Here is a 26,331-nt window from a genome sequence, read left to right as displayed (position 1 = left end):
CAGGAAACACAGAGGAACAGAGAAAGAAGGGTGAGGTTAGGCAGACATTAGCCCAGCGGATCGGACGAATCAGGCTGGGGTCCTGAGCAGATGCCTACTGATAGGGTTGGGTTATAATATAGAAAGGTTTTCGCCTATACACATACACACACCCACCCTTCCCCTCCCCCCGCTGACCACAACTAATGGAAATATTGATAAATGACCAGTAAAAAAAGAAAATTAAAAAAGCACTAAAACACTGAATGTTGAAAGAAAACTGATAGGGGAGGGGAAGAGGTGGCAGGATGATGTTTAGTAGAGGGGAAGGGGGGAAGCTCAGATGAGGAACTGACACACATCCTTCCCCCAGGGGGAATTCCTCCTTTGTGAGCTAATGTGAAGCAGGCTAGGCTATAGAAAATAATGTGCGAGGCTGAGCTGAGTCAGTGTGGCACGCCTCTCAAACATATTTAAAAAGACTTCTGGACAAGAATGAGCTTATTTGCACGTAAGACAAACAGCAGAAAACACTTCGGGTTTTACTACAAAACATCATTCTAGGGGGGGATTCTGCACTAGAAATACTGACCAGCAAAGCATGATATTAGAATACTGTTAGCATCGGAGCGTTGAAATTAAAATTCAGGAGTCCACAAGCTTTTCAAGAGAAAGGCCACATATAATCATTTCAAATTACTTATTTATTTATTTATTAGTTTTTATATACCGGGGTTCCTGTATAAAATACATATCACCTCGGTTTACAAGGAAATGAAACTAACGCCTCGCAGGGCGATTTACATTGAAACGAGAAAAACACTTCAAACAGGTAACAGATAAAGAGGTGGGCATAACAGGGATTATAGGAAGAAACTATAGAAATGACATGTGTTTAGCATGTCCAATTTGTTTTGATAATGCTGCTGGGAAAACTATGTACAAACCTATGTACAGGGGGAGGTGGTTCTTGGGAGGGGGGAGGTGGTACTTGGGAGGGGGGAGGTGGTACTTGGGAGGTGGTACTTGGGAGGGGGGAGGTGGTACTTGGGAGGGGGGAGGTCCCCTGAGTGAAGGGGGGGGGGTATGTCTGGTCCTTTCGGTGATTTAAAATGCTGGGGTATGGAAAAGGCAAAGGGCAGGGCTCCTAGGAATAGGAGGATGGCAAGAAAATGGAATAGTGCCCTTGACCTCAAGCTCCGGGTGGTACTGGAGTCTTTCAAGGTAACCCTTAATGTTAGCCCTTTGGATTCCATGATGAAGGTATCAGAGTATATTTATAACGTTTCCAAACTTAAACCCTGGAAATTCCATTAGACAAATGGAGCAGTAGAGTATCCTTTTTGAACAACACTGAGAACCCAATGGTCTGATGTCCAGTGGGTCCACGCCTGGCAAAACTGCAGAAGGCGAATGCCCATAAGAAATCTGAGGGGAGCTGCCTAACTTCATTGTGTTTCACAGGAAGCCACAAAGTCTCCAGAACTATCGGCTCTGGGTCTCCCTGCCCTCCAGCTTTGAGTGGAATGATTTGTCCCTCGAAACCTATTTTTCTGACTCAAAGACCGCCTCCCCAGACAGTATCGCCTAGTTACCTAAAAAGATCATGGCCTCTACCAGATCAGGAAACATATCATCCAGGAATTTCTGGTGTTTTAATTCCCTAGATCTTTTACTAACCTTCCCAAGTCTTCTCCAAATAATTTCTCTTTAAATGGGAGCTTACTAAGTCGTGCCTTGGAAGGTGTATCCATAGCAGTCTGTGAGATTTAACCACAGAGGCTGCTGACAGAGAAGCAATCCTTAGAAGATCTTACAAAGTGTCTGCCACAAAGGTAGCCCTGGATTCCAACTGGGGTACCTCTTGGCTGTCCAGAAACTCTTATATAAATAATGTAGCAAGGCCAGAGACACATAATCCAAACAAATGGAAGATTGGGTTGCTAAAACCATAAAGGAGAATGTCTGCTTAAGAAGGGATTCAATCTTTCTATACTGAGCATCCTTCAAGGCTGTTCCACATTCCACAGGAATAGCTGTCTGGCAGGTCACCGCTGATACCAAGGCATCAGATTAAAAAAAAAAAAGACTCTCCCTTTCCTCTACCTGCAGAGGATAATGTTTGCTCATCTTGTTCACCCTCAGTCCCCTTCTGGAGCTTCACATTCCTCTAACGTGTTCAAGTGCTTTGTGAAGAGCAAAGGCCTTAAGAGGTCTTCTGACCTCCTCCAAAAATAGGTTCCCCGCTAGGGACCTCCTGGACCTTGGAATCGGACATGTAGAGGGAGGAAACCACCTGAGCAATGACAGAAGCAAGCTCTTCTTTCCTAAATAGCTGAACATTGGAGGAGTCCTCGCCTTCCAAGACCAATTTCCCCTCCTCTAAAGATTCCAACGCACTCTCAGCACCTGCCACCTCCTCCAGGTACGGAGCATAGTGAACTAAGGCTTGTAATTCACTTACTCTCCTTGCTGATGTGATAGCCACAACAGGAACTTCAACGAGATGGAATGTAGTGGTTCAAATAGTGGGTGCATGAGTTTTTCTAAAACTATGTTAATGTCCCTTGAAACCACTGGTTTTGTGATGGGGGGGGGGGGGGGGCAAGTCTTATAACTCCCCTCATGAATCAAGATACTAACAGATGTGTGGAAATGGATTTTCTGTGTAAGGAAAGGTGGTATGCTGCAATAGCACTTAGGTGTACTCTAATGGACGACACTGCTAGTCCAGAAGAATACAACAGATGTAGATATTGACAAATTTGTTGTGGAGAGCTATGGAATGGATCTATTGCTGTATTAGTGCACCACTTTGTGTATCTGTTCCATTTTCCAGCATAATTCTTCTGGGTAGACTGTTTTCTAGCGGAAATAAGAATATGCTCAATATCTGTCTGGAGAGAAAGATGATCTAAGGCATTCCTTTCAATCTCCAAGCTGTCAGATATAGAGAGGAGTGTAGGGGTTATATAAGGTCTTCTCTGTTTCCCAAGTGTATGGTGTTTTTATTGTTAGATGTGTCTGGGACACACTGATGCAATGAGAATGAGATCTGATTAGTCTATTATGCACTTCTGGATCACTCTTCCCAACATGGGTATGGGCGGGTAAGTGCAAAACAGGTTCTGCACCCATGGAAGTAGAAACGCATCTTGGGCTATTCTGCGAGTGCTGGGGTAGACAGAACAAAACTGTGGTAGTTTTGTATTGTTTCTATTGCGAAGAGGTCCATGTAGGATGTTCCCCATTGTCTGAATAGACTGTTTGCTACTTCTTGATTTAATGCCCACTCATGGGGGTGAAATATCCTGCTGAGCCTGTCAGCTTCTGTATTCTTTATTCCTGGAAGCTATGCAGTTGCAAACAACATAGAGTGGCACAATGCCCATTCCAGTGTTAGCACTTTCTTGCAGGGAGTCCGCGAACTGGACCTTCCTTCTTTGCTTATGTAAAACATAGCCACCTGGTTGTCCGTGTAGACCATCACTCTTTCCAGTGAGGATATTTACGAAGGTGTGGACTGCATTTCTTATAGCTCTCAGCTCCAGCAGGTTTATCTGTAGGTGTTTTTCCTGCGACGACCAAATCCCTTGCGTTTTAAAGTGCAGTACATGTGCCCCCCCCCCAGCCGGGGGTGGATGCATCTGTTGTCATAGTGTTTTGATAATCTGGAGGTCGAAATGGTGCTCCCATCTGTAGAACATGGGAGGAGAGCCACCAATCTATATCCAAGGTCATAGAGGAAGTCACTAGAATCCAGTGAGACATTGATTGGTTGTATTGAGACCATTGAGCTTTTAGTTCCCACTGTATGCGACACATATGGAGACAAGTGTGTGGTACTACAAAAAGGGCTGCTGCCATGTGTCCCAACATTATGAGAATTTGGCCAGCTGAAGCACAAGAGTGACTAACACAGAGGCCAGCTCGTGGAAAATCTGTTGGGAGGAATGCTCTGCAGAGCTTGGTGTTTATTAGTGCCCCAATGAACTGGAGGATTTGGGGGGGGGGGGGGGAGATCTGGTTTGACTTCTCATAGTTGATTATGAATCCCAACTTGTCCAAGCAGATTATGGTCTGCTGTAGGTGTGAAAGAGGTATTTTTAGTTGAGGAGACTAGGAGCCAGTCATCCAAGTAGGGAAAAATCTTGATGCCTTTCTTTTAAAGGTGGGCCACAGCCACCGCTAGACATTTTGTGTACACTCTAGGTGCTGAGGATAGGCAAAATGGGAGCACCTTGTATTGATAATGTGTGTTGCTCACTTGAAAGCAAAGGTATAGCCATGAGGCCAGATGCATTGGAATGCGGGCATGGGCATCTTTGAAATCCAAAGAGCACATCCAATCATTGGGTTGCAGAAATGGTAGAATGGTTTTGAGAGATTTTTATTTATTTATTTATTTATTTAAGGTTTTTTTATACCGGCATTCAAGAACTCGTTCTCATCATGTCGGTTTACAGAAAACAGGGGTGCAAAAATATAACCGAAAACATAAATAAACGTGGAGAAGAGAAGCAGTTACAATTAACAAGGGTTCATGAACTGGGATTATAAGAAATAAAAGAGATAGAGAAGGATAATTATATACAAGTGTACAATGTAAATAAGGAGTCCTCTGTATATACAAGAGAACAAAATAAATATGGGGTCCACTATATACAGCTACTTAGCATAGTCCACTATATACAGCTACTTAGCATAGGAGATGTCATCTTGAATTCCTCTTTTTGCATAAATTTATTTAAAGCCTGAAGATCTAGAACAGTCCTGAGGCCCCATCCTTTCTTGGGAATGAGGAAGTATTGGGAGTAGAACTCTTGACTGTGCTGCATGAGAGTCAGTGGTCATATGGCATTCTGGTGTAGCAGTACCTGTACTTCCTTATGAAGTACATCTAGGTTTTTGCAATCCGGTTTTGGATGAGCTAGATGGGAAAGGCAGGGGGTTGTATGGAAATTCAGTTGATAACCATTCTTCACAATACTGAGCACCCAACAGTCCAATGATATGGATGACCACTCTTGGTAGGATGAGGATATTCTTCCCCCCACTTTTGTTGATGGCTGTGGCCTTGCTCTGCTCAAAAAATGTGTTGAGGCGTCTGGCTCAGGCCCTGTGCCTGTTTTTGCTGGTACGGTGCTCTCTGGCGATTTCTTGTCTACAGTTGCTAAGGCTGCTGTTTTTGAGTCTGGTAAGTTGGTACATGATAGGGAGTAAATTGTCTGTATTGCCAATGTTGGTAGAATGGTCGTTTTTAGGGATAGTATCGTTTAGTGTGAGACTATTCCATAGGGAATGTGAGTGATGATACTGCTACACTTTGTTCTTTTAATTGTGAGATAGTTTCACGTAACCTATCCCCAAAAAGATTATATCCTTTGCAAGGGAGGGCAGCAAATTTTTCATGGACATAGTCTCTTACTGCAATCGCTCTGAGCCACTATGGCAGCTGCTGACATTCTTGCGGAAGTGTAGAATGCTTCATAGACTGTTCTGAATAGGTGGCATAATCCTTCTTCCATGTCAGATTTTATTTGATTTTGCATTTGGGTATTATTAGTAGAAGGACTTCCTTGTGACAATCCTTGTAAACACTCATATAAATATTGAGTGATATAAAACTGGTGCTGCTGAATTCTAGTATTCAGCATAGCACCCCGATACATCTTCTTGCCAAAATTGTCTAGGTACTTGCTGTCTCTAACCGATGGAGTTCAGAGTACAATCTGGTTTTCTTCGCTTTTTTCATTGCTGATTTGGTAGCTGTACTGGGCCATAGTGTGAGAACTAACGTACTCTACATTTTAAATCTGGTTTGCTGGAAACAGTAGAAGTGGAAAACAGTGAAGTCCAGCATTTATTTAGTACATCTTCCAGCACTGCATGGGAGGGCAGTGCCATAGGTTCTGATGGAATATCAAAGACCTTTAATATTTCATGTACCTCCGCTCTTGGATCCGGTATTTTTTTTGTTTCAATCTTTAAGAAGGAGCCTACCTTTTCTATGAGCTTTGAATATGTTAAGTCTTCATGAAGCGAAGATGGTTCACGTGGCTCTTCCAGTGGATCTGAAGGGATCCCTGTAGACGACCCAGGAGATGTTGATAGAGAGGCAGGGACATTTACTTCTGTCTCTGAGTTCACCAGACTAGGGTCATGTGCAGTGGTTTCTTCTGCACATTCATCTTCTTATGAGGAAGATGGTAGAGATATAGTAGAGATGTTGTCCTCAGATTCGCTTGAAGAACCCTGCTCCCGATGGGGGTCTGGCATTGATGAAAAAAGTTTAGAATGTCTGATATCTGTGACATTGGTTGAGGCTGCCTTCTTCCATTTGACTTGGAAAATATGTTGTACTATTCTGTGCGGCAGGCTGGTGTCAGATGGATTCTTTTTTGTTAGCGCTGCTAGAAGGATGGCAGAGTCTGGTTCTTTTTGAGCGTGTATGGACATATGGCTCTTGGCGAGATTTGTGTCTTTTTATTAAGGGTTCTTGTGGTTGAGGCTTTTCCTTTTTCGTTTAGAGACCTGCGAAAGATCTGAGAATACAGTGCTTGGCAAGGGTGAGGAAGATTTGTCAGTCTGACATCTACATCAGAGCCTCCTTCCAGCTCTTCCAGTGTAAATACTATTTGCAGATATTGTCGCCATAGAGATTGAGTATCCTCTTCGGTGTGTTTATCCTGCGTCGACCGATGCACTGTTTCTTTTCTAGAATGACAGTCCTCCAATCCCAGATGTTTTGATGCGTCGTACAACTCGACGCTTCATACGTCGTTCGATTCGACATATCTTGTGTCGGACAAGTCGGCATTTCATTCATTGGGCAAATTGGTGCTCGTGCATCGGGTGACTCAAAGCTTTGTGCATCGGGCAAGTCGAATCTTCGTGCGTTGGGCGGCTGGACGCTTCATGCATCAGATGATTCAATGATCCATGCATCTTGATTCGGTTCATGTCATACTTAGATTTTATGGACTCCGACACTACTAGTACTGATTTTTTTTTTTTTTTTTAGAAGCACTAGGGTGTTTTGGGGATTTTTCTCCCAATCCCTTTTTGTCTTATCGTTTTTACTTGCAGCTTTACAGAAGTGGATCTCCTACTTGGGAGACCTTTGACTTCTGAGCCGGTAAGGACTGGGTTGAGCAGTGGGTCGGGACATAAGAACCCAAAAAGGTCACTCCTCAACCTCTCTATTTTTTTTGGCCCTTTGTCTATGGGTCCTTGGAGGCATCCTGCCGCAGTCACAGCAGGAGGCCTGATCGTGGTCTGATCCAAGACAAATATAGCAATTATATCCTTCTGTGATGGACATAATTTTGCCACATTGGCAGAATTTGAATCCCAGTGCCTTCAGTGCCATAATAGCACTTAAATGTGCTTTTTTGGGTACACAAAAGTGTTTAAAAATGGGAAAAGATAGAAAAAGTGGCACGAGAAAGATGAACTGCGACTGAGCTGCGCGGGAGAAATGAAAACTGACAAGATGAGGAAATTCATGTGGAAACGATCTCACAGGCATGCAGAGCACAGCTCTGTATACTTGGCGAAAGTTCTGCATTGGGCCACCTGGAGAACATCTCTAGAGAGCATGGCTAACTCAGCCTATTGTTTTTCAAATGGGCAATTTAAACTTCTATTCCCAAGGCTGCTCCAGCACTGACAGAAAGGTCTCAAGAACAGGCTAGAGGTAGTACCTGGGGGGAGGGGGGGTGAGAAGATGGATCAAAAAGGCAAGAAATAGAGAGAACAATGAGTGGACCTAATCAAGAGATTCTTTTCTATCCCTGCCACCCTCTCTACCTCAGGGCTCAACCAGGGCCTGAAGGCACCAAGAAGCCCTCTTAGAAGCCCCATGAGAGCACAATTCATGACATGCTCAACCTTAAAAACAAACAAGGAACCTGCTACCCTAGGATTCCAGGACCTACCACCAGGGGATTCAGCCCTGAGAGTGGCACTCAGGCCTTCCCAATTGACAATAGGCTGGAGACTACCCTGGGAGCCGCTAATCTTGCTGCACCAAATCCAGTAATTGTTCTACCATCTACTGGAAACAGAGAATACTGACAGGTCTTAAGGATAAGGCCTCTGGAAAAGCTGTAATCTCTGCCTCCATAAACCCACACATCTGGACTGATCTAACAGCATAAGGAATACCAATATAGAAACAGAAATGACGGCAGAAGACGACCAAACGGCCCATCCAATATGCCCAGAAAGCTTTCACACTTTTTTTTTCTCATACTTATCTGTTACTCTTGGTCCTTATTAGTAACATTTTGGTTCTAATTACCTTCCATCTACCCCCACCAATGATGTAGAGAGCAGTGCTGGAGCTGCATCAAAGTGAAGTATCAAGCTTAATTGGTTAGGGGTAGTAACCGCCGCAATAAGCAAGCTACTCCCATGCTTATTTGTTTACCTAGCCTGTGCTATTCAGTCCTTGTTGGTTGTTGTCTGAATATAAATCCTCTTTTTCTGTATATATTCCATACAATATATAGTATTTACAGTGACCAGTCGCCTGCAGCACACTGCATCATAAATTGATAGGCCCATCTATCTCACAGGTTTAAAGGAATGCCGAAGAATATAAAGAAGCTTCTGCCTATTTTTGTTAAGAATAGCTGTGTAAATGAACACTGTAATCACTCATCATAGGAAGCTATGATTTGGGAAACAGATGGTTTTCCTTGATTTTCTAGATTTTCTGATGTGGTTTGACAATGACGGCCCACAAGCCTCTAATGACTGCATGCATGGAATTCACATAATGGTGACATCACTAGTCATATTAAAAGCCAAGCTCCTACCATAGCAAGTTGCTAAAAATACTTTTTTTTTTTTTTTTTTTTTAAAAGAGCTAGTTTCAAAAAAATTAGATGCCATTTTGCAAATTGCAGCCTCCTATAATACACAGAAACATAGAAATGACGGCAGAAGAAGACCAAACGGCCCATCCAGTCTGCCCAGCAAGCTTCACACATTTTTTCTCATACTTATCTGTTTCTCTTAGCTCTTTGGTTCTATTTCCCTTCCACCCCCACCATTAATGTAGAGAGCATGATAATAGTATGCCTTTCTTGTAATATTCTTTAACGTCAAAGATTATGCAGTGGTCCTTCTTTAATGTTAACAATATTTTAGCATATTTTATTCCTGCATATTTCTAATATTGCCCTCCATTCTGTGAGCAACCAACTTGTTAAGATTTTTCAGGAAGACCAAAGATTTCTCTAAACAAAAGCAGCTGGTTCAAACTAATAGGAAAAAGACTCAGACTAACACAAACTGGGGTATAATAAGCATATCCAACCCTTCCACTCAAATACCTATAGTACTTGAATGTAATCCACTTTGATGTACACTCTGAAGTGCCAGAAAGCAGAATATAAAAATTAAATAAATAAAATTTCTCTCCGGTTCAAAACCAGACAAGGGTATTCTTGGCAGAGGCAGGCTGGAACGAAGAGTCATTTCTATGGCTATCCACATCAGACTTGCTGGTGTTGGGTTACATAGGGATGTGTGTATGTGTGTGCACTTATACCTAAATTGGATGAATCTCTTCTGGGTAGACTGAATGGGCCATTTTGGTCGTTATCTGCCATCATTTACTATACTCCTTTTAAAGCAGCTGGGTAGCTTTGGTTATTTTATTCCAGGTCAGGAATGAATGAGTCATCTCAATAGAGGATAAACACCAAATTGTTTAAAAAAGGCTCTTATAAAATACAAGTTTTATCTTCCAGCAGAATCACCTTTGTTAGAGGATTTATACCTAATCCAGTTAGGAGGAGGATGAATTGTCCTATAGGTTTACAGCTTTTAGGAATAGAGGATTCCTCTGATAGATCTATACAGCTTCCTAGAATAAAGAAGTCATCTTACAATCAATAAATCTCCAGCAAAAAACTAGTCTCCCTATAGATTTATAGTCTCTGGGACTAAATTAATTTATCTCCTGTGCAAGACTCCAGTAAAAAAGGATTGATCTACCAACAGCTTTAATGCTTTGTTATGTAATAACAGCTTAATCTAATAGATCGGACTCCAAAGGACTGATAGGCCAATGTAATTAGGTGCACCAAGATGTGTGCACAACTTTACTCCTGATTTAACAAGTTTAGCATGTAAAAAATGTGTACATATTAGTAGAGATGTGAATCGGAACCGGAATCGGTTCGGATTCCGGTTCCGATTCACATGTGGGGGTTTTTTCATCAGGACCGATCGCAGTTTTGTTTATCGGTTGCGCCCGAACCAATAAACCCACCTCGACCCTTTAAAACTAATATCTTAGCTTCCCCCACCCTCCCAACCCCCCCAAAAAACTTTTTACAGGTACCTGGTGGTAGAGTGGGGGTCCCTGGAGCGATCGCCCGCTCTCGGGCCGTCGGCTGCCAATAATCAAAATGGCGTCGATGGCCCTTTGCCCTTACCATGTGACAGGGTATCCGTGCCATTGGCCGGACCCTGTCACATGGTAGGAGCACTGGATGGCTGGCGCCATCTTGTGCTCCTACCATGTGACAGGGGCTGACCAATGACACCGGTAGCCCCTATGACATAGTAAGGGCAAAGGCTATCGGCGCCATTTTCATTACTGGCAGCCAATGGCCCGAGTGCAGAAGATCGCTCCTGGACCCCCGCTGGATCACCAGGGGCTTTTGGCAAGTCTTGGGGGACCCTCCTGACCCCCACAAGACTTGCCAAAAGTCCAGCAGGGGTCCAGGAGTGACCTCCTGCACTCGGACCGTCGGCTGCCAGAATTCAAAATGGCGCCGATAGCCTTTGCCCTTACTATGTCACAGGGGCTACCGGTGTCATTGGTCAGCCCCTGTCACATGGTAGGAGCACAAGATGGCGCCGGCCATCCAGTGCTCCTACCATGTGACAGGGTCCGGCCAATGGCACGGATACCCTGTCACATGGTAAGGGCAAAGGGCCATCGGCGCCATTTTGATTAGTGGCAGCCGACAGCCTAGGAGCGGGAGATCACTCCAGGGACCCCCACTGGACCACCAAGTACCTGTAAAATTTTTTTTTTGGGGGGGTAGCTAAGGGATTCGTTTTAAAGGGTCGGGGTGGGTTTAGGGGTTATTTTTGTGTGCCGTTTTTCCCGCCCTCCCCCAAAACGATAAGAGAACCCCCATGATCAATATCGTGGGGTTTTCCTATCGTTTTGGGGGAGCCCCTGATTTGACGATTTTGAAAATATCATCCGATATTTTCAATCGTCCGAAGCCCGATTCACATCCCTACATATTAGCGCGCCTTCATGCAAATCCCATATTAAGGCATTAGTTATTCCTCCCCCATGTAGAAAGGTGCATAGGTTTAACTCGTGTTTTCTTAGTGCTGAAAAGTTAACTCCTGAATAAAGGTTCTGGGGCTGATCCTGAAGCTTCAGGTGTGGGCATCCTATACGTGGGATTTATGCACAAAGCAAGTTCTCTGAGCAGAAAACATGATTGTGCATGTAAATCATGGTTTCTGTGCAGAGAACATGCTTGTGTACAAAGATTTCAGCACATAAAACACATTAAGCATATTTTTGTGTGCACATTTTCAAGTGAGCATGCTTTCTTAAATGCCTGATACCTTGGCATACCATTAGCTTACTGCATCAGGTGTTAAACAAACAAAAAAAAAGTTAACGGAATAAAGTAAATGTGGGTTGAAGTTCAGCATTTTCTTTTTTAACTTGCCTCTCATTACATCAGGTTCTGAGCTAACTGAATACAAGCAGCAAGGTTCACATTAATGATGGGCAGCAGCACCATCTGCTGGCGAGACCAGGTACTGTTGTGCAGCTGGAAGACAAATGAGCACTGAAAAACATCTGTGCTGAGGAATCCACACAGCAAACTTGATTTTCAAGTGAAGAGCACGGGTGATGCACACAAAGCTGCTATTGAGGGGGGAATGTTATTTATCCATTTCTCATTTCAGCGAGGAAGGGTGCCCAAACAGCTACACTCTAGAAAAGTGGAAGTTGAAGGAAGCCAAAATGTCACAATAGATTTCATTATTAAAAAGAGGAAATTACAGAAACATTTCTTATTAATATTCTGTGGACTACTGCCCCTTAAGATGATGACAGATCATTTGTGGTTCTGTGCTTTGCACGCCCTGTGAATATAATGTGGTGCACCATCCCCCTACATGGTGCTGTGCAAGCGTAACTAAGTGCGTGTAAGATCCCTGATTTAGTGTCAATTTATTAAATAAATAAATACAAACATTTGATATTCCATCTTTACCAATCTGGTCACAAGGTGGATTTCACTGAAATGTAAATTCCTGTTACACAGTTTTATAGTTAGAGTGATCATAGGGAATAAAGTATGAGAGCTGTAAGAACATAAGAAATTGCCATGCTGGGTCAGACCAAGGGTCCATCAAGCCCAGCATCCTGTTTCCAATAGAGGCCAAACCAGGTCACAAGAACCTGGCAACGGTAATGTCTAGCAAAGGTGTGGAGCGACTTCCATATAGCCGCTCTACATATTTCCTCTGATGATACCTGATGACTTTCCGCCCAGGAAGCAGCTTGAGATCGAGTAGAGTGAGCCCGAAGGCCCATAGGCAATGGCCGCCCGTTTAACAAATAAGCAGAATTTATGGCCTCCTTTAACCAACAAGCTATCGTGGTTTTAGAAGCCATATTACCCCAACGAGATCCACTCCAGAGCACAAAGAGATGATCTGATACCCTGAACTCATTGGTAAGTTCCAGGTAGCGGAGCAAAGCTCGGCGAACATCCAACTTCCTCAATTCCTTATAATCGGGGTCTGACCGGTCTTGATCAGAGAAAGCTGAAAACTCCACTGACTGATTCAAATGGAAAGAAGATCCCCACCTTGGGAAGAAAGGATGGAACTGTACACAGGGAAACACCCAAATCAGAAATCCTCAAAAAGGGTCCCCTACATGACAACGCTTGAAGCTCAGACAGTCAGCGAGCTGAGGCAATCGCCACCAAAAAGACTACCTTCAAGGTGAGATCTTTCAAAGTCGCCCTAAGCAAAGCTTCAAAGGGTGCTGAATACAAGGCTTTAAGAACCAAATTCAAATTCCAAGATGGACATGGTTCCTGTACAGGTGGTCTCAAATGCTTCACATGTCGTAAAAACTGGAAGACATCCGGATGCGCCGCTAGGCTCAGCCCATGTATGTTACTGCGCAAGGAACCGATTGCGGCCACCTGTACTCGTAAGGAACTCCAGGACAAGCCCTTTGATAAATAATCCTGAAGGAAACTCAAGACGTCCAAGACTCCCGCCCGGGTAAACAACACCCCTGGCGAGACACCAAGCATAAAAAACCTTCCAGACCCCGACATAAGACAAGGAAGTGGAAACCATACAGGACTACAACATTGTAGATACCACCGCATCCGAAAACCCCTGGGACTTCAGACGTTTCCTCTCAAAATCCATGCCGCTAGACAAAAGCATTCGACCTGATCGAAATAAACCGGACCCTGATGGAGAAGGTCTGGCAGATCCGGAAATCTCAGGAGACAGTCGATGGCCAGATGGATCAAATCCGTGAACCGTGGACACCTCGGCCACTCGGGAGCAATGAGAATTACCTCCGACGGATGCACTTCTATTCTGCGAAGAGTTCGGCCGATGAGTGGCCAAGGAGGAAACACATACAGTAGGACATCCACCGGCCAGGGGAGAGCCAGAGCATCCACGCCCTCCGCACACTGTTCCGTACAGCGGGCAAAGAAGCGTGGCGCCTTGGTGTTCCTGAACGTCGCTATCAGATCCACACAGGGTGCTCCCCAACGAGCACAAATGCGATGAAAGGCTTCGTCCGCGAGCTCCCATTCTCCGGGATCTATGCAATGTCGACTGAGGAAGCCCACTCGAACGTTGTCGACCCCGGCAATGTGGGAGGCCGCTATGCTGAACAAGCTCCGTTCGCCCAAGAGATCAGCAACCGAGCTTCCAACACTACTGGTTGACTCCTTGTTCCTCCCTGACGGTTGATATAAGCCACCGTGGTCGCATTGTCAGAGAGGACGCGTACCGACTTGCCTCGGAGAATCGGAAGAAACACCTGCAGAGCCAACCTCACCGCTCTGGACTCTAGGCGATTGATGGACCACCGAGCCTCCTGCGAGGACCACCTTCCCTGCACTGAGGTCCGCTGACAAACCGCTCCCCAGGCATCTGTGGTGACCACCGTCCAATCCGGAATTACCAAAGGCACTCCCCGCCTGAAGTTTATTTATTTATTTAATATCTTTTATATACCGACGAACGTTGGGAACATCTCGTCGGTTTAGCTGTCCGGGTTGAGCCACCGTCGGTTTAGCTGTCCGGGTTGAGCCACCAGGCCAGACTGGAGCGAGCACATCCCGTCAGGGGTAATGGAGGATGAAACAGTTCTGAAACTGGGTTCCAGCGGGAGAGTAACACGGATTGTAAAGGCCTCATATGAGCGAAAGACCAAGAAACTAATTCCAAAGTCGATGTTATGGAACCCAGCACCTGTAAATAATCCCAAACTAAACTATTGGTGGAGACTTGGCTAGCAAGGCCCGAACCTGACCTTGAAGTTTGATCACGCTCTTCCGTGAGGGATACCGTGCCCTGACGAGTGTCAAACAAAGCTCCCAAAAACTCCAGGGACTATGAGGGAGTCAGTTGACTTTTGGACAGGTTGACTACCCAACCAAGGTTTCGTAGCAACTGTAGCATCCGATGAACCGCTTCCTGACAATGTACTTCCGACTTTGCTCGGATCAGCCAATCGTCCAAATATGGGTGGACCAGATATCCTTCCTTGCGGAGCTGTGTTGCCACCACTACCATAAGCTTGGTGAAGGTTCTGGGTGCAGTGGCCAGACCAAACGGGAGTGCCTGGAACTGATAGTGATGCCCCAGAATGGAGAAACAGAAAATGCTGATGATCTGCTCAGATGCAGATATGTAGATAGGCTTTGGTGAGATCCAGAAATGCCAGAAATTCCCCTCGTCTCACCGGAGTCCTCTACAGGCTGAGGGGGGCCTTGTCTCGGTTCCCCCGAGCTTCTTCGCATAGCAGGCACAGGGCGGAAGTCACCTCTGGCTGCGCCGCTCTCACATGGCATGCCGGACAGAGGGCTGAACTCTTTGTTGTCTTAGACGGCGGTGCCATGATTTGTACGTGTATCCTGTACAGGTGCACGTGCCGGGAGGCCTGGTTATGCACTCCGGGTGCCTCTACGTTGTGCGCATAAGAACGGAAGATGCGCGTGTAGCTGTGCATACGCCGCTGTGCGCCCAAGTGCTTTGTGCGCCTAGCTGGCCGCTGTGTGCATGGCGCAGCGACCGGGGGAGGTGCCGGTGACCACATGGTAAGATGGTGGCCCCCCCCAGGGGGTCTCCACGTGCGAGGACCCTCTTGCCGGATCGGGGTCTAGCCCAGACGGGACTGTTCAACCCGAATGTACAGACGCCGGAGGGTTGATCTGTGCGGCTGTCCGAGCCTGAGACCGGAGACTTAGAAAAAGTTTTCTTCCTTACTTTGTCTTGGCGCTTCCCGGTCCTCTGCCAGGCGGTCTCCGGCTGCGGGGGAGAGGGAAATACCTTCACCGCCACGCTCAGTTCTGCACCCACTACCTCTCAGCCGCTCCCCTTTTCAGGGGGCTAAGTCCAAGCCTGGTCGGCCACCGGACAGAGGCTGCCTCTCAGCCGCTCCCTTTCCCGGGGGCTAAATCCATGCCGGGACCAAGACTTACTTCTGAGGGATCTCTGAAAGCACCTCAGGAAATCTCAACTGGGGGAGGGACCCTTAATTATCACCGCAGGAGAATGGGGTTCGTTTTGGAGGTAAGTTTTTCTTTGTTTCTTCTTTAAATTTGGAGTTTGGTTTTCTAACGCTGTGCAAGCATGCGTGAAGTCCCGAACTGCTATGGAGATGGAAAAAAAATGAGGATCAGAGCCTCGTGCACAGGTAGATGTAGTGCTGCTGTCAGACTGAAATCTGACTCAGTCCCCCACTGCTATCAGGAGCACACTATCCCCATTGGTCCCGAGTCCATCTGCTACACGCTAGGAAATGGGTTATTACTACAGCTAGATAAAGATATGGTCTCATGCACCAGCATATTACTGTGAGACCCTTGCGGTCAGCTTCCCAGCACTTACACACTGTTCCTGAACACGACAAGAACCAAGGCTTATTCTTATTTCAGACCAGTTTTATCTCATGCAGTACCGCTTTGACTTTTGTAACTTGCCAGATTCTTTGACATTGAGGAAAGTGGTGACGGCACTGTTTTTTTCACAAGTTTTAATATGTAGTGTTCTACTGATTTTGTGCTATTTTAGTTAATTTTGTGATGATTTGAATGTTTTAATTGCTCTGGTATTTTAATGCATGTGTATTTTCGTAGTCCACACTATCTTCCTACCTGGTGCGAAGGTGGCGGACCTCACGCGTCACGTAGATAGGATTTTAGACAGTGCTGGGGAGGAGCCGGCTGTCGTGGTACACGTGGGCACCAACGACATAGGAAAATGTGGGAGGGAGGTTCTGGAAGCCAAATTTAGGCTCTTAGGTAGAAAGATTAAATCCAGAACCTCCAGGGTAGCATTCTCTGAAATGCTCCCTGTTCCACGCGCAGGTCACCAGAGGCAGGCAGAGCTCCGGAGTCTCAATGCGTGGATGAGACGATGGTGCAAGGAAGAGGGATTCAGTTTTGTTAGGAACTGGGGAACCTTTTGGGGAAGGGGGAGTCTCTTCCGAAGGGATGGGCTCCACCTTAACCAGGATGGAACCAGACTGCTGGCGCTAACCCTTAAAAAGGAGATAGAGCAGCTTTTAAACTAGAACAAAGGGGAAAGCCGACAGTCGCTCAGCAGCGCATGGTTCGGAGAGATGTATCTTTAAAGGATACTAATGATGCACTAGAATTAGGGCATCCCGACAGTGAGGTTCCAATAATTAGAAAAGTAGTCCAAATGCCTGTAACTAAAAACTCACCTGAGCTAAAAAATTCTAACTTATCCCTATCAATTAAAAAGCAGAATAAAAATACAATCAAAAAACAAACTTTGAAATGTTTGTATGCTAATGCCAGAAGTCTGGGAAGTAAGATGGGAGAATTGGAATGTATAGCAGTGGATGATGACATAGACTTAATTGGCATCTCAGAGACATGGTGGAAAGAGGATAACCAATGGGACGGTGCTATACCGGGGTGCAAATTGTGTCGCAATGACAGAGAGGAGCAGTCGGGAGGAGGTGTGGCGCTTTGTGTCCGGGATGGCATAGAGTCCAACAGGATAAACATCCTGCATGAGACTAAATACAAAATTGAATCTTTATGGGTAGAAATCCCTTGTGTATCAGGGAAGACTACAGTGATAGGGGTATACTACCGTCCACCTGGTCAAGATGGTGAGATGGACAGTGAAATGCTAAGAGAAATTAGGGAAGCCAACCAAATTGGTAGTGCAGTAATAATGGGAGACTTCAATTACCCCAATATAGACTGGGTAAATGTATCATCGGGTCACGCTAGAGAGATAACGTTCCTGGATGGAATAAATGATAGCTTTATGGAGCAAATGGTTCAGGAACCGACGAGAGAGGGAGCAATTTTAGATCTAATTCTCAGTGGAGCACAGGACTTGGTGAGAGAGGTAACGGTGGTGGGGCCGCTTGGCAATAGTGATCATAATATGATCAGATTTGATTTAATGACTGGAAAAGGAACAGTGTGCAAATCCAAAGCTCTCGTGCTAAACTTTCAAAAGGGAAACTTTGATAAAATGAGAAAAATTGTTAGAAAAAAACTGAAAGGAGCAGCTACAAAAGTAAAAAATGTCCAAGAGGCGTGGTCATTGTTAAAAAATACCATTCTAGAAGCACAGTCCAGATGTATTCCACACATTAAGAAAGGTGGAAAGAAGGCAAAACGATTACCGGCATGGTTAAAAGGGGAGGTGAAAGAAGCTATTTTAGCCAAAAGATCTTCATTCAAAAATTGGAAGAAGGATCCAACAGAAGAAAATAGGATAAAGCATAAACATTGGCAAGTTAAATGTAAGACATTGATAAGACAGGCTAAGAGAGAATTTGAAAAGAAGTTGGCTGTAGAGGCAAAAACTCACAGTAAAAACTTTTTTAAATATATCCGAAGCAGAAAGCCTGTGAGGGAGTCAGTTGGACCTTTAGATGATCGAGGGGTTAAAGGGGCACTTAGAGAAGATAAGGCCATCGCGGAAAGATTAAATGATTTCTTTGCTTCGGTGTTTACTGAAGAGGATGTTGGGGAGGTACCCGTAATGGAGAAGGTTTTCATGGGTAATGATTCAGATGGACTGAATCAAATCACGGTGAACCTAGAAGATGTGGTAGGCCTGATTGACAAACTGAAGAGTAGTAAATCACCTGGACCGGATGGTATACACCCCAGAGTTCTGAAGGAACTAAAAAATGAAATTTCAGACCTATTAGTAAAAATTTGTAACTTATCATTAAATTCATCCATTGTACCTGAAGACTGGAGGATAGCAAATGTAACCCCAATATTTAAAAAGGGCTCCAGGGGCGATCCGGGAAACTACAGACCGGTTAGCCTGACTTCAGTGCCAGGAAAAATAGTGGAAAGTGTTCTAAACATCAAAATCACAGAACATATAGAAAGACATGGTTTAATGGAACAAAGTCAGCATGGCTTTACCCAGGGCAAGTCTTGCCTCACAAATCTGCTTCACTTTTTTGAAGGAGTTAATAAACATGTGGATAAAGGTGAACCGGTAGATATAGTATACTTGGATTTTCAGAAGGCGTTTGACAAAGTTCCTCATGAGAGGCTTCTAGGAAAAGTAAAAAGTCATGGGATAGGTGGCGATGTCCTTTCGTGGATTGCAAACTGGCTAAAAGACAGGAAACAGAGAGTAGGATTAAATGGGCAATTTTCTCAGTGGAAGGGAGTGGACAGTGGAGTGCCTCAGGGATCTGTATTGGGACCCTTACTGTTCAATATATTTATAAATGATCTGGAAAGAAATACGACGAGTGAGATAATCAAATTTGCAGATGACACAAAATTGTGCAGAGTAGTTAAATCACAAGCAGATTGTGATAAATTGCAGGAAGACCTTGTGAGACTGGAAAATTGGGCATCCAAATGGCAGATGAAATTTAATGTGGAAAAGTGCAAGGTGATGCATATAGGGAAAAATAACCCATGCTATAATTACACGATGTTGGGTTCCATATTAGGTGCTACAACCCAAGAAAGAGATCTAGGTGTCATAGTGGATAACACATTGAAATCGTCGGTTCAGTGTGCTGCGGCAGTCAAAAAAGCAAACAGAATGTTGGGAATTATTAGAAAAGGAATGATGAATAAAACGGAAAATGTCATAATGCCTCTGTATCGCTCCATGGTGAGACCGCACCTTGAATACTGTGTACAATTCTGGTCGCCGCATCTCAAAAAAGATATAATTGCGATGGAGAAGGTACAGAGAAGGGCTACCAAAATGATAAGGGGAATGGAACAACTCCCCTATGAGGAAAGACTAAAGAGATTAGGACTTTTCAGCTTGGAGAAGAGACGACTGAGGGGGGATATGATAGAGGTGTTTAAAATCATGAGAGGTCTAGAACGGGTAGATGTGAATCGGTTATTTACTCTTTCAGATAGTAGAAGGACTAGGGGACACTCCATGAAGTTAGCATGGGGCACATTTAAAACTAATCGGAGAAAGTTCTTTTTTACTCAACGCACAATTAAACTCTGGAATTTGTTGCCAGAGAATGTGGTTCGTGCAGGTAGTATAGCTGTGTTTAAAAAAGGATTGGATAAGTTCTTGGAGGAGAAGTCCATTACCTGCTATTAGGTTCACTTAGAGAATAGCCACTGCCATTAGCAATGGTTACATGGAATAGACTTAGTTTTTGGGTACTTGCCAGGTTCTTATGGCCTGGATTGGCCACTGTTGGAAACAGGATGCTGGGCTTGATGGACCCTTGGTCTGACCCAGTATGGCATTTTCTTATGTTCTTATGTTCTTAGAATTGCAGAATACAATATCAGTTAAATAAAATACACTCCTAGAAGCAAGACTTGTTGGCGCAAGAAAATATGAACCATAGAAATAACTGGGGAGGGGAAGGGGATGCCATTACCTGAAACATAATAAATAACAGACCTTAAAAAAGATTTTTAATCATTTTACATAATTATATGAAGTTGAAAGCAGTGCTCAAATTTAAAATTGCAAAAACAAAAGTAATAAAAAATGCTGCAAGCAATAAAACGGTTTGTTTCAGCCCTTAAAATCTACTGGAAAGGAATCATGCAAGGACAGTTTCAAACCAGGAAGAAAAAAAAAAAAGTTAGACAGGAGGAAAAGCACAGATTTAAGAGACACCTCCCTGGCCTCTATTTCAGAAGGTCACAGGCAATAACCTAAACCTTTGAAGAGCATACATCTGGCTTCTTGAAGAGGCAGCTCCTTTATTGGGGTGCGGGATGTGGAGCATGGGGTAGCAGCAGCCATGTTGGGACAGATGATATCCACCCCTATTGGCTCTCTGTGGCAACAATGTCAGATGACAAGAACATGGACCAATCCGACACCAGTGGATGGGTAATGTCACTGAGTGGACCTTCCTGCAAACCGGAAGCCTTAAGGACTGACATTTTAAGGCACACAAGCAGGGTACTCCAAGTCTCTTGTCCTGTACGTTTGTCTTATTAGATTGCAAGCTCTATCGAGCAGGACTGTCCTTTTTGTGAGTTTGTACAACGCTGCATGTCATATAGCATTATAAAAATGTAAGTATTAACATTAGCAAGGTTGCTGCCTGGCACAATAGAATAATACAATTGTACTCCATTACAAGCAGGAGGAAGTTTTGCATGATCAAATTCAATGCGTGAGAAAAAGAGGATTATACCTTTGGATTCAAGGCTACACGTTGCAGGTCTCCTTTCACTTAATCCAAAGACAAGCTTCCATCAACTTTCAAAAACATTAGTGATTTAATAAAAATATGCACAAAGTTCTTAAAAAGAATGCTGCATTCTGCCCGGAAGAAAGCAGCAAGCTGCAGCGTAGCTGTGTAAACAAGAGTCGGTTCCCTATCTAAGGAAAACAGCCATGACCATGAAGCCATCCCGAGCTGTGGCTCTCCTTCACATATGGCTTTCAGAGCTGCACTGGCAATAATTTCAGGCAGATGACTAGATGGACATCTCCCACCCATCCGCAAAAGCACTGGTGAGCAGAAAGGTGCCTGTTTCATTTCTAGCTCAAACATTCGGAAAACCATGCCACTTTTGTGGCTACTGCCATCTTTTCAACAAGGTTGCAGATTTCCTCATTGGATGTTCAAGCCTTTTCTTGGAAAAAAAAAAAAAAAAGGCAGCAAAATTCTGCTTGACTTTCACTATCAACATCCTGAGCCAGAAATTAAATCACTCTTCCAGGGAGAAGTCAAAATCTAAGCATGAACACCTCCTCTTTTTTATCTTGGGATTTTTCCCTTCTCTCAATATGCCTCCAAAAGGAAAGGAAGGCTTTGTTTATATTCCTACAAATTGATACTCTGACCTTCGGCCTTGATGGATTTTCTAGCTATGTCTACAGGATACTGAGGGACAGGGGTCTGGGATCAGCGCCCGCCGCAGGAAGAGAGGAGCTGTTGGGGGATGTTCCACTCAGCACCCGATTTAAGACTGCCAGAGCGGTCCCTGGCTGCTGCAGACTTGACTCAGGAAGTGGCACTGACTAATGATGGCGGTGCCCTAGTCCTGACAGGAGGGGCACTTCAGCAGAATAAATGTCCTAATATTGTAAAAAAGTGGAGAGATTCATTCCAGGCAACCAGGGGATTTGCAGCCAAGTCAGGCTGGGAATGAGCTGCTGGTAGGAGTGACTCTCCAATTCCTAGCCTCAGGCGGGTGAGTGTTTCTCTCCCCCCTTCGGTCAAACCAGCTGTGGCCATGCTCGATGCTATCAGATCAGCACTTATAAGGATGGATTCATCAATTAATTCATGTACTTGGGCAGGCAGGAGGATCAGCAGTTAAAAGCTGTGGCTGCAGCCTAGAAAGGACATTATTCCACAACAAAATGGAACAAATAGAGAACTGTGAAAGACATCTTAATCTCAGTTTTCCTAATGTACCAGGTACATCTGTGAGGGATGTGTTTCATAAATATTTACAAGAGGTTTTGGACTTTGTCCTTGCTACCCCTTCCACTAGTGAATTCATTTTTTTTTTCTTTCTGGGAAAGGAAGTGGTGGAAGTCAGAGAAGATATGATCGCCTCAATGTCAGTCTAACGTGGCGATTCTGTTAGAAAGGAGGAAATAAGAGCTACCCGCGTGGTAGCAATCTTGCACATCTATTTTTGCAGAACTCAAAGCACTTTTTGGGGGGGACAAAAAGATCTATAGCCACTTCTCGATCTACTCAGGAGCAGAGGAAGTTTCTGGCTATGCGCCAGGCATCCAGAGCTCTTGGTGCAGTTTTTTTTCCCTAAAGATATCCTTCTAAAGGCATTAACCATGCTGGCGTTAACTGCTGAGGATTAAATATTGATACTTTTGTTTCTTTTCAGTTGCCAAGCAAACCCATGAGCTGCAGTTGATATTTCCAAAGCAAGATATTCTTGTGATGTAAATTTAAAACTGCCTAATTCTTTTTTTTTTTTTTAAACCCAATCCCTTCCAGCCTGATTCTAAACTGCACAAGCGATGCACTCTGCTAGAAACCGGAATACAAAAGCAATTTCACTTTTTCCCAATGTCCCATTCTGTTCTATGCAGCTTTTTGTTTTAGCTGAAATATTTGCTGTAGCTGGACAGAAGGGGGAAACAGACTCAGGGCTCCAATTTAGGGTCCTAAGTGCAAGGCCGGCTGCATTGGGCCTATGGTACATATACTTCCCACACTCATTCAGATCCACACATGGCCATAAGCTACTACCTAAGAGTTGCTTTGCACACTGGCACGGTACCTTTTGTAAACAAGTTTCGTGAATTCTTGGCATTTGCACTAAAAATAATAGAAAGTCAAGCACCCCACGTAACTTCATGTTTCTGAGTGCATTTAAGTGTGACTATATACGGAAGCATGTGAACATTTAAGTGCTACGTGTATGCATTTCTAAATGAGGTATGTGGGAACCTAAGTGTGCATATTTGACAAGCTGCCATACGGAACAAAGCACACAAGTTCATGGGACAAGCAAACCTGAATCCAGAAAGAAAAGACTGGGGTCTCTCCCCTCACCATCTAAATAAAACATTGTGTCAGTAACATTGATCCCAGCAATACCACAGAGTTGTCTCCTGTTTAAAAAACAGAAGGGGGGGGGTAGAAGCAAAAATGAACTTCAGATACAGGGGAAGAGGAACACACTATAGAATTTGAGTTTGAGCATGAGATTTGAGTTGGAGGATCATGGGGAATACATTCAAATTGCCCTTCCTGATTCTAATAGAAACATCTTAAAAAAAACAAACAAGCAAAAACAAAACAAAAAAAAAACAAACATTAGGAATCATTGTTCATCCAATGCATCAGCACTTTCACAGGTACACAAAAAAAAAAAAATATATATATATATATAAAAGATAAAAAGGGTAAAAAATGTCCCCGGGATGTTCAGCCATCAGCCTGGAGACTGCTCCTGCCAGCACCATTCTGCAAGAAGCCATGCCCATAGCTTGTTTCCTCCCGGGAAAAGATGAGGAACTTCTTGTCAAGCTGGGAGCGCAGGTAGACATAATCCTGCTGGTCCAGCCCATGGCCACAGGTCAGGTACAGGGTGAGGAGACCAGCTAGGAGCAGCCGGTCCAAGGGGAAGCAGGGAACAGCCCAAAGAATAAGCAGGAATTCCAGGTACACGGGGTGACGGAGGTGAGAGTACAGACGCACAGCCCGTGGGGACTTCAGCGCTAAGGGGTCGCCCAGATCCAGGCAGTAATAGTATACCTGGAAGGAGGGGAGGGGAACAGAAACAGATAAATAAAACATACTGCAACTAGGATTTTAACAGCAGGCAAACCAAACCAAACTTGATTAGGGTTACTGTAGAAGGGGTAGTTATGTGACCTCTCAGTATAAGAGACTGGCCTGGAAAAGCATCAAGGATCCAGTCCCACCAACTGACAATCTGGTGCTCAGACCTGTAAACTCAGATTCCAATCCCACTGGTCCACTAATTCCTTCCGTGACCTTCATCAACTGACTCCATTCTAAAACAGAGCGAGGCTTGTGCAAATGAATGCAAGAGTGTCACAACATTTTTTTTCCCCTGCTGTTGTAGGACATTTTCTGCTAGCACAAGATGGATAACTCTCACTCCAGCACCCGAAATCTAGAGAATTTGCCCTCCCTCTGCCTACCTGCTTCAGCCCCATCAACTCAGCATAGTCAAAGATGAGGACAATGCTGCAGATGACGAGCCAGGCAAGAAAGTGAAGGATGAAGCAGATGAGGGAGATCCAGGTACCCCAAGGCTCTGTACAGGCATTCCAGAGAAAGGGGCCATGCTTCACAGGCTGCCAGTACCTCATCAGCATCTGTGAGAGGAGGGAGAGTCCAACCTTAAGAAGGGACAGGGTATTCTTTAACACTGCACAGATAGAATTGATTCCAAACATGGTAGAGCCTACCTGCAAAGTGAGGGATGTGCAGAAGATGTAGAAAGATCTCTGCAGGACCCCAAAGCATGCCACCATCCACTGCTTCACCACACTGCTGGCCATGAGGCTGTGCTGAAGGACAAACATGACAATGAGCCCTAGGTTAACAGCCAGAGGCCGCAGCACCCGGGGATCCTGAAGGGCTGTCTTCCATTCAGGACTCGCTTTTTCTGTAGGAAAACACATAGCAGCTCTGATTTAACAAGCAGCACTCAAAAAAACAACACAAGACATCAGTATGGCAGATGAAGGAAAATAAGTTTCAGGATGCAGGGACTATCGGTGAAGCAGCTAAGGAGGAATTTATGCTTCAAATTTTATCGATATGCCTCTTGCTAAAAATCACTTTTGAATACACAAGTTAGCACGTTAGTTTTTTTTTTATTTATATCCCTTTATATTCTGGTCACCACATCTCAAGAAAAATATAGAAGAATTAGAAAACGTACAGAGAAGTGCGATCAAGATGAAGGGAATGGAATTCCACTATGAGGAAAGGTTAAAGAGGTTAGGACTCTTCAGCTTGGAGAAGAGCCAGCTGATGGAGGATATGACAGAGGTCTACAAAATAATGAATGGAATGGAAAGAGTAAAGGTTAATCAGCTGTTTACTCTTTTGAAAAGTACAAAGACCAGGGGACACACAATGACGTTACTGGGTGACATTTAAAATGAATAAGAGAAAATATTTGTTTTACTCAATGTGTAATTAAGCTCTGGAATTCACTGCCAGAGGAAAATGGTGAAAGCTGTCAGTGTAGCAGTGCTTAAAATAGGTTTGGACAAGTTCCTGGAAGAAAAGGTCCATGAGAAGTTATTAAGGGAGAGTTGCAGAAATCCTCTGCTTATTCTTGGGATAGGCGGCTTGGGATTTATCTACCCCCTTGGGATCCTGCCAGGTATTTGCGACCTGGCTTGGCCACTGCTGGAAAGGGGATATATTCACAATATAAATGTAAATAGTTCATCCTAACTGCCATTAATTCAGCATATTAATGGAGTGCTCCATAAACTGATACTACCAAGCGGCTTGCATGGCCATTTATTTAGCATGCGGTCTATTTAATGCGGCCCCAAGTCAAAGGAAGGGAGTTTACCGGAGACACCCTCCCCTCCCCCCCCCCCGGCACTGCATGCGTTACCGCAAAGTCGCTTCCCCCGTATTACTCCACCCGTCCCTGTTTAACCTGTCGCAATACACTAGCACGACAACGACTCGCCGCACGGTTAACTTTCACCTCGCTCACCGGGCTCGGGCCGCGGGAGGCCGCCGCTGACGTTGCGGAAGACGGCGCTGAAGGAGACGAAGCGCACGAACTCGGCGGCCGTGCCGAAGGCGAAGAGGAAGCTGAGGAGGGAGAGGGCGGCCAGGGGCAGGGCGCGGGCCGCGGAGGCCGCCATGAATGAAGAGACCGGGGGTGGGGTGGGGGGAGGGAAGAGGAGGAAGAAAAGGGGAAAAAATAAAAAAAAAAGCGAGCGGCAGCGGAGTCGGCTCCCGCCACAACCGCGCGCACCCGCCCGCGGAAGGACACGCCAGACCTCCCCGCAACTCCACCCCTCACTCCGGATTCTACCAAGCGTCGCCGGGGAAGAGAAGAGGGGGGGGGGAAGAGATGCTTCGCTCACCCCCTCGCTATCGATTACAGCAGCCGC

The 26,331-nt window shown here is 44.8% G+C and overlaps 1 protein-coding gene across 3 annotated transcripts; it reads right to left on the bottom strand.

The window, feature by feature from the left end:
• Positions 1 to 20,163: 20,163 nt before the first annotated feature.
• On the bottom strand, positions 20,164 to 26,244 carry NRM (nurim). 3 transcript variants are annotated; one of them, XM_029585497.1, is made up of 4 exons: positions 25,917 to 26,230; positions 24,649 to 24,848; positions 24,379 to 24,555; positions 20,164 to 23,965 (listed from the first exon to the last, which is right to left on the bottom strand). In XM_029585497.1, the coding sequence occupies exons 1-4, from the start codon at positions 26,077 to 26,079 to the stop codon at positions 23,636 to 23,638; spliced, it is 870 nt and encodes a 289-aa protein (XP_029441357.1). In that variant the 5' UTR covers positions 26,080 to 26,230; the 3' UTR covers positions 20,164 to 23,635. The 3 variants fall into 3 exon arrangements, with proteins under 3 accessions (XP_029441357.1, XP_029441358.1, XP_029441359.1); XM_029585498.1 differs by having other exon boundaries at positions 25,926 to 26,226; XM_029585499.1 differs by lacking the exon at positions 24,379 to 24,555 and having other exon boundaries at positions 25,917 to 26,244.
• Between the last annotated feature and the right edge of the window lie 87 nt (positions 26,245 to 26,331).

Source organism: Rhinatrema bivittatum, chromosome 19 (assembly GCF_901001135.1).
Source record: "Rhinatrema bivittatum chromosome 19, aRhiBiv1.1, whole genome shotgun sequence".
Classification (NCBI taxonomy): domain Eukaryota; kingdom Metazoa; phylum Chordata; class Amphibia; order Gymnophiona; family Rhinatrematidae; genus Rhinatrema; species Rhinatrema bivittatum.
This window is presented reverse-complemented; position numbering and strand designations above follow the sequence as displayed.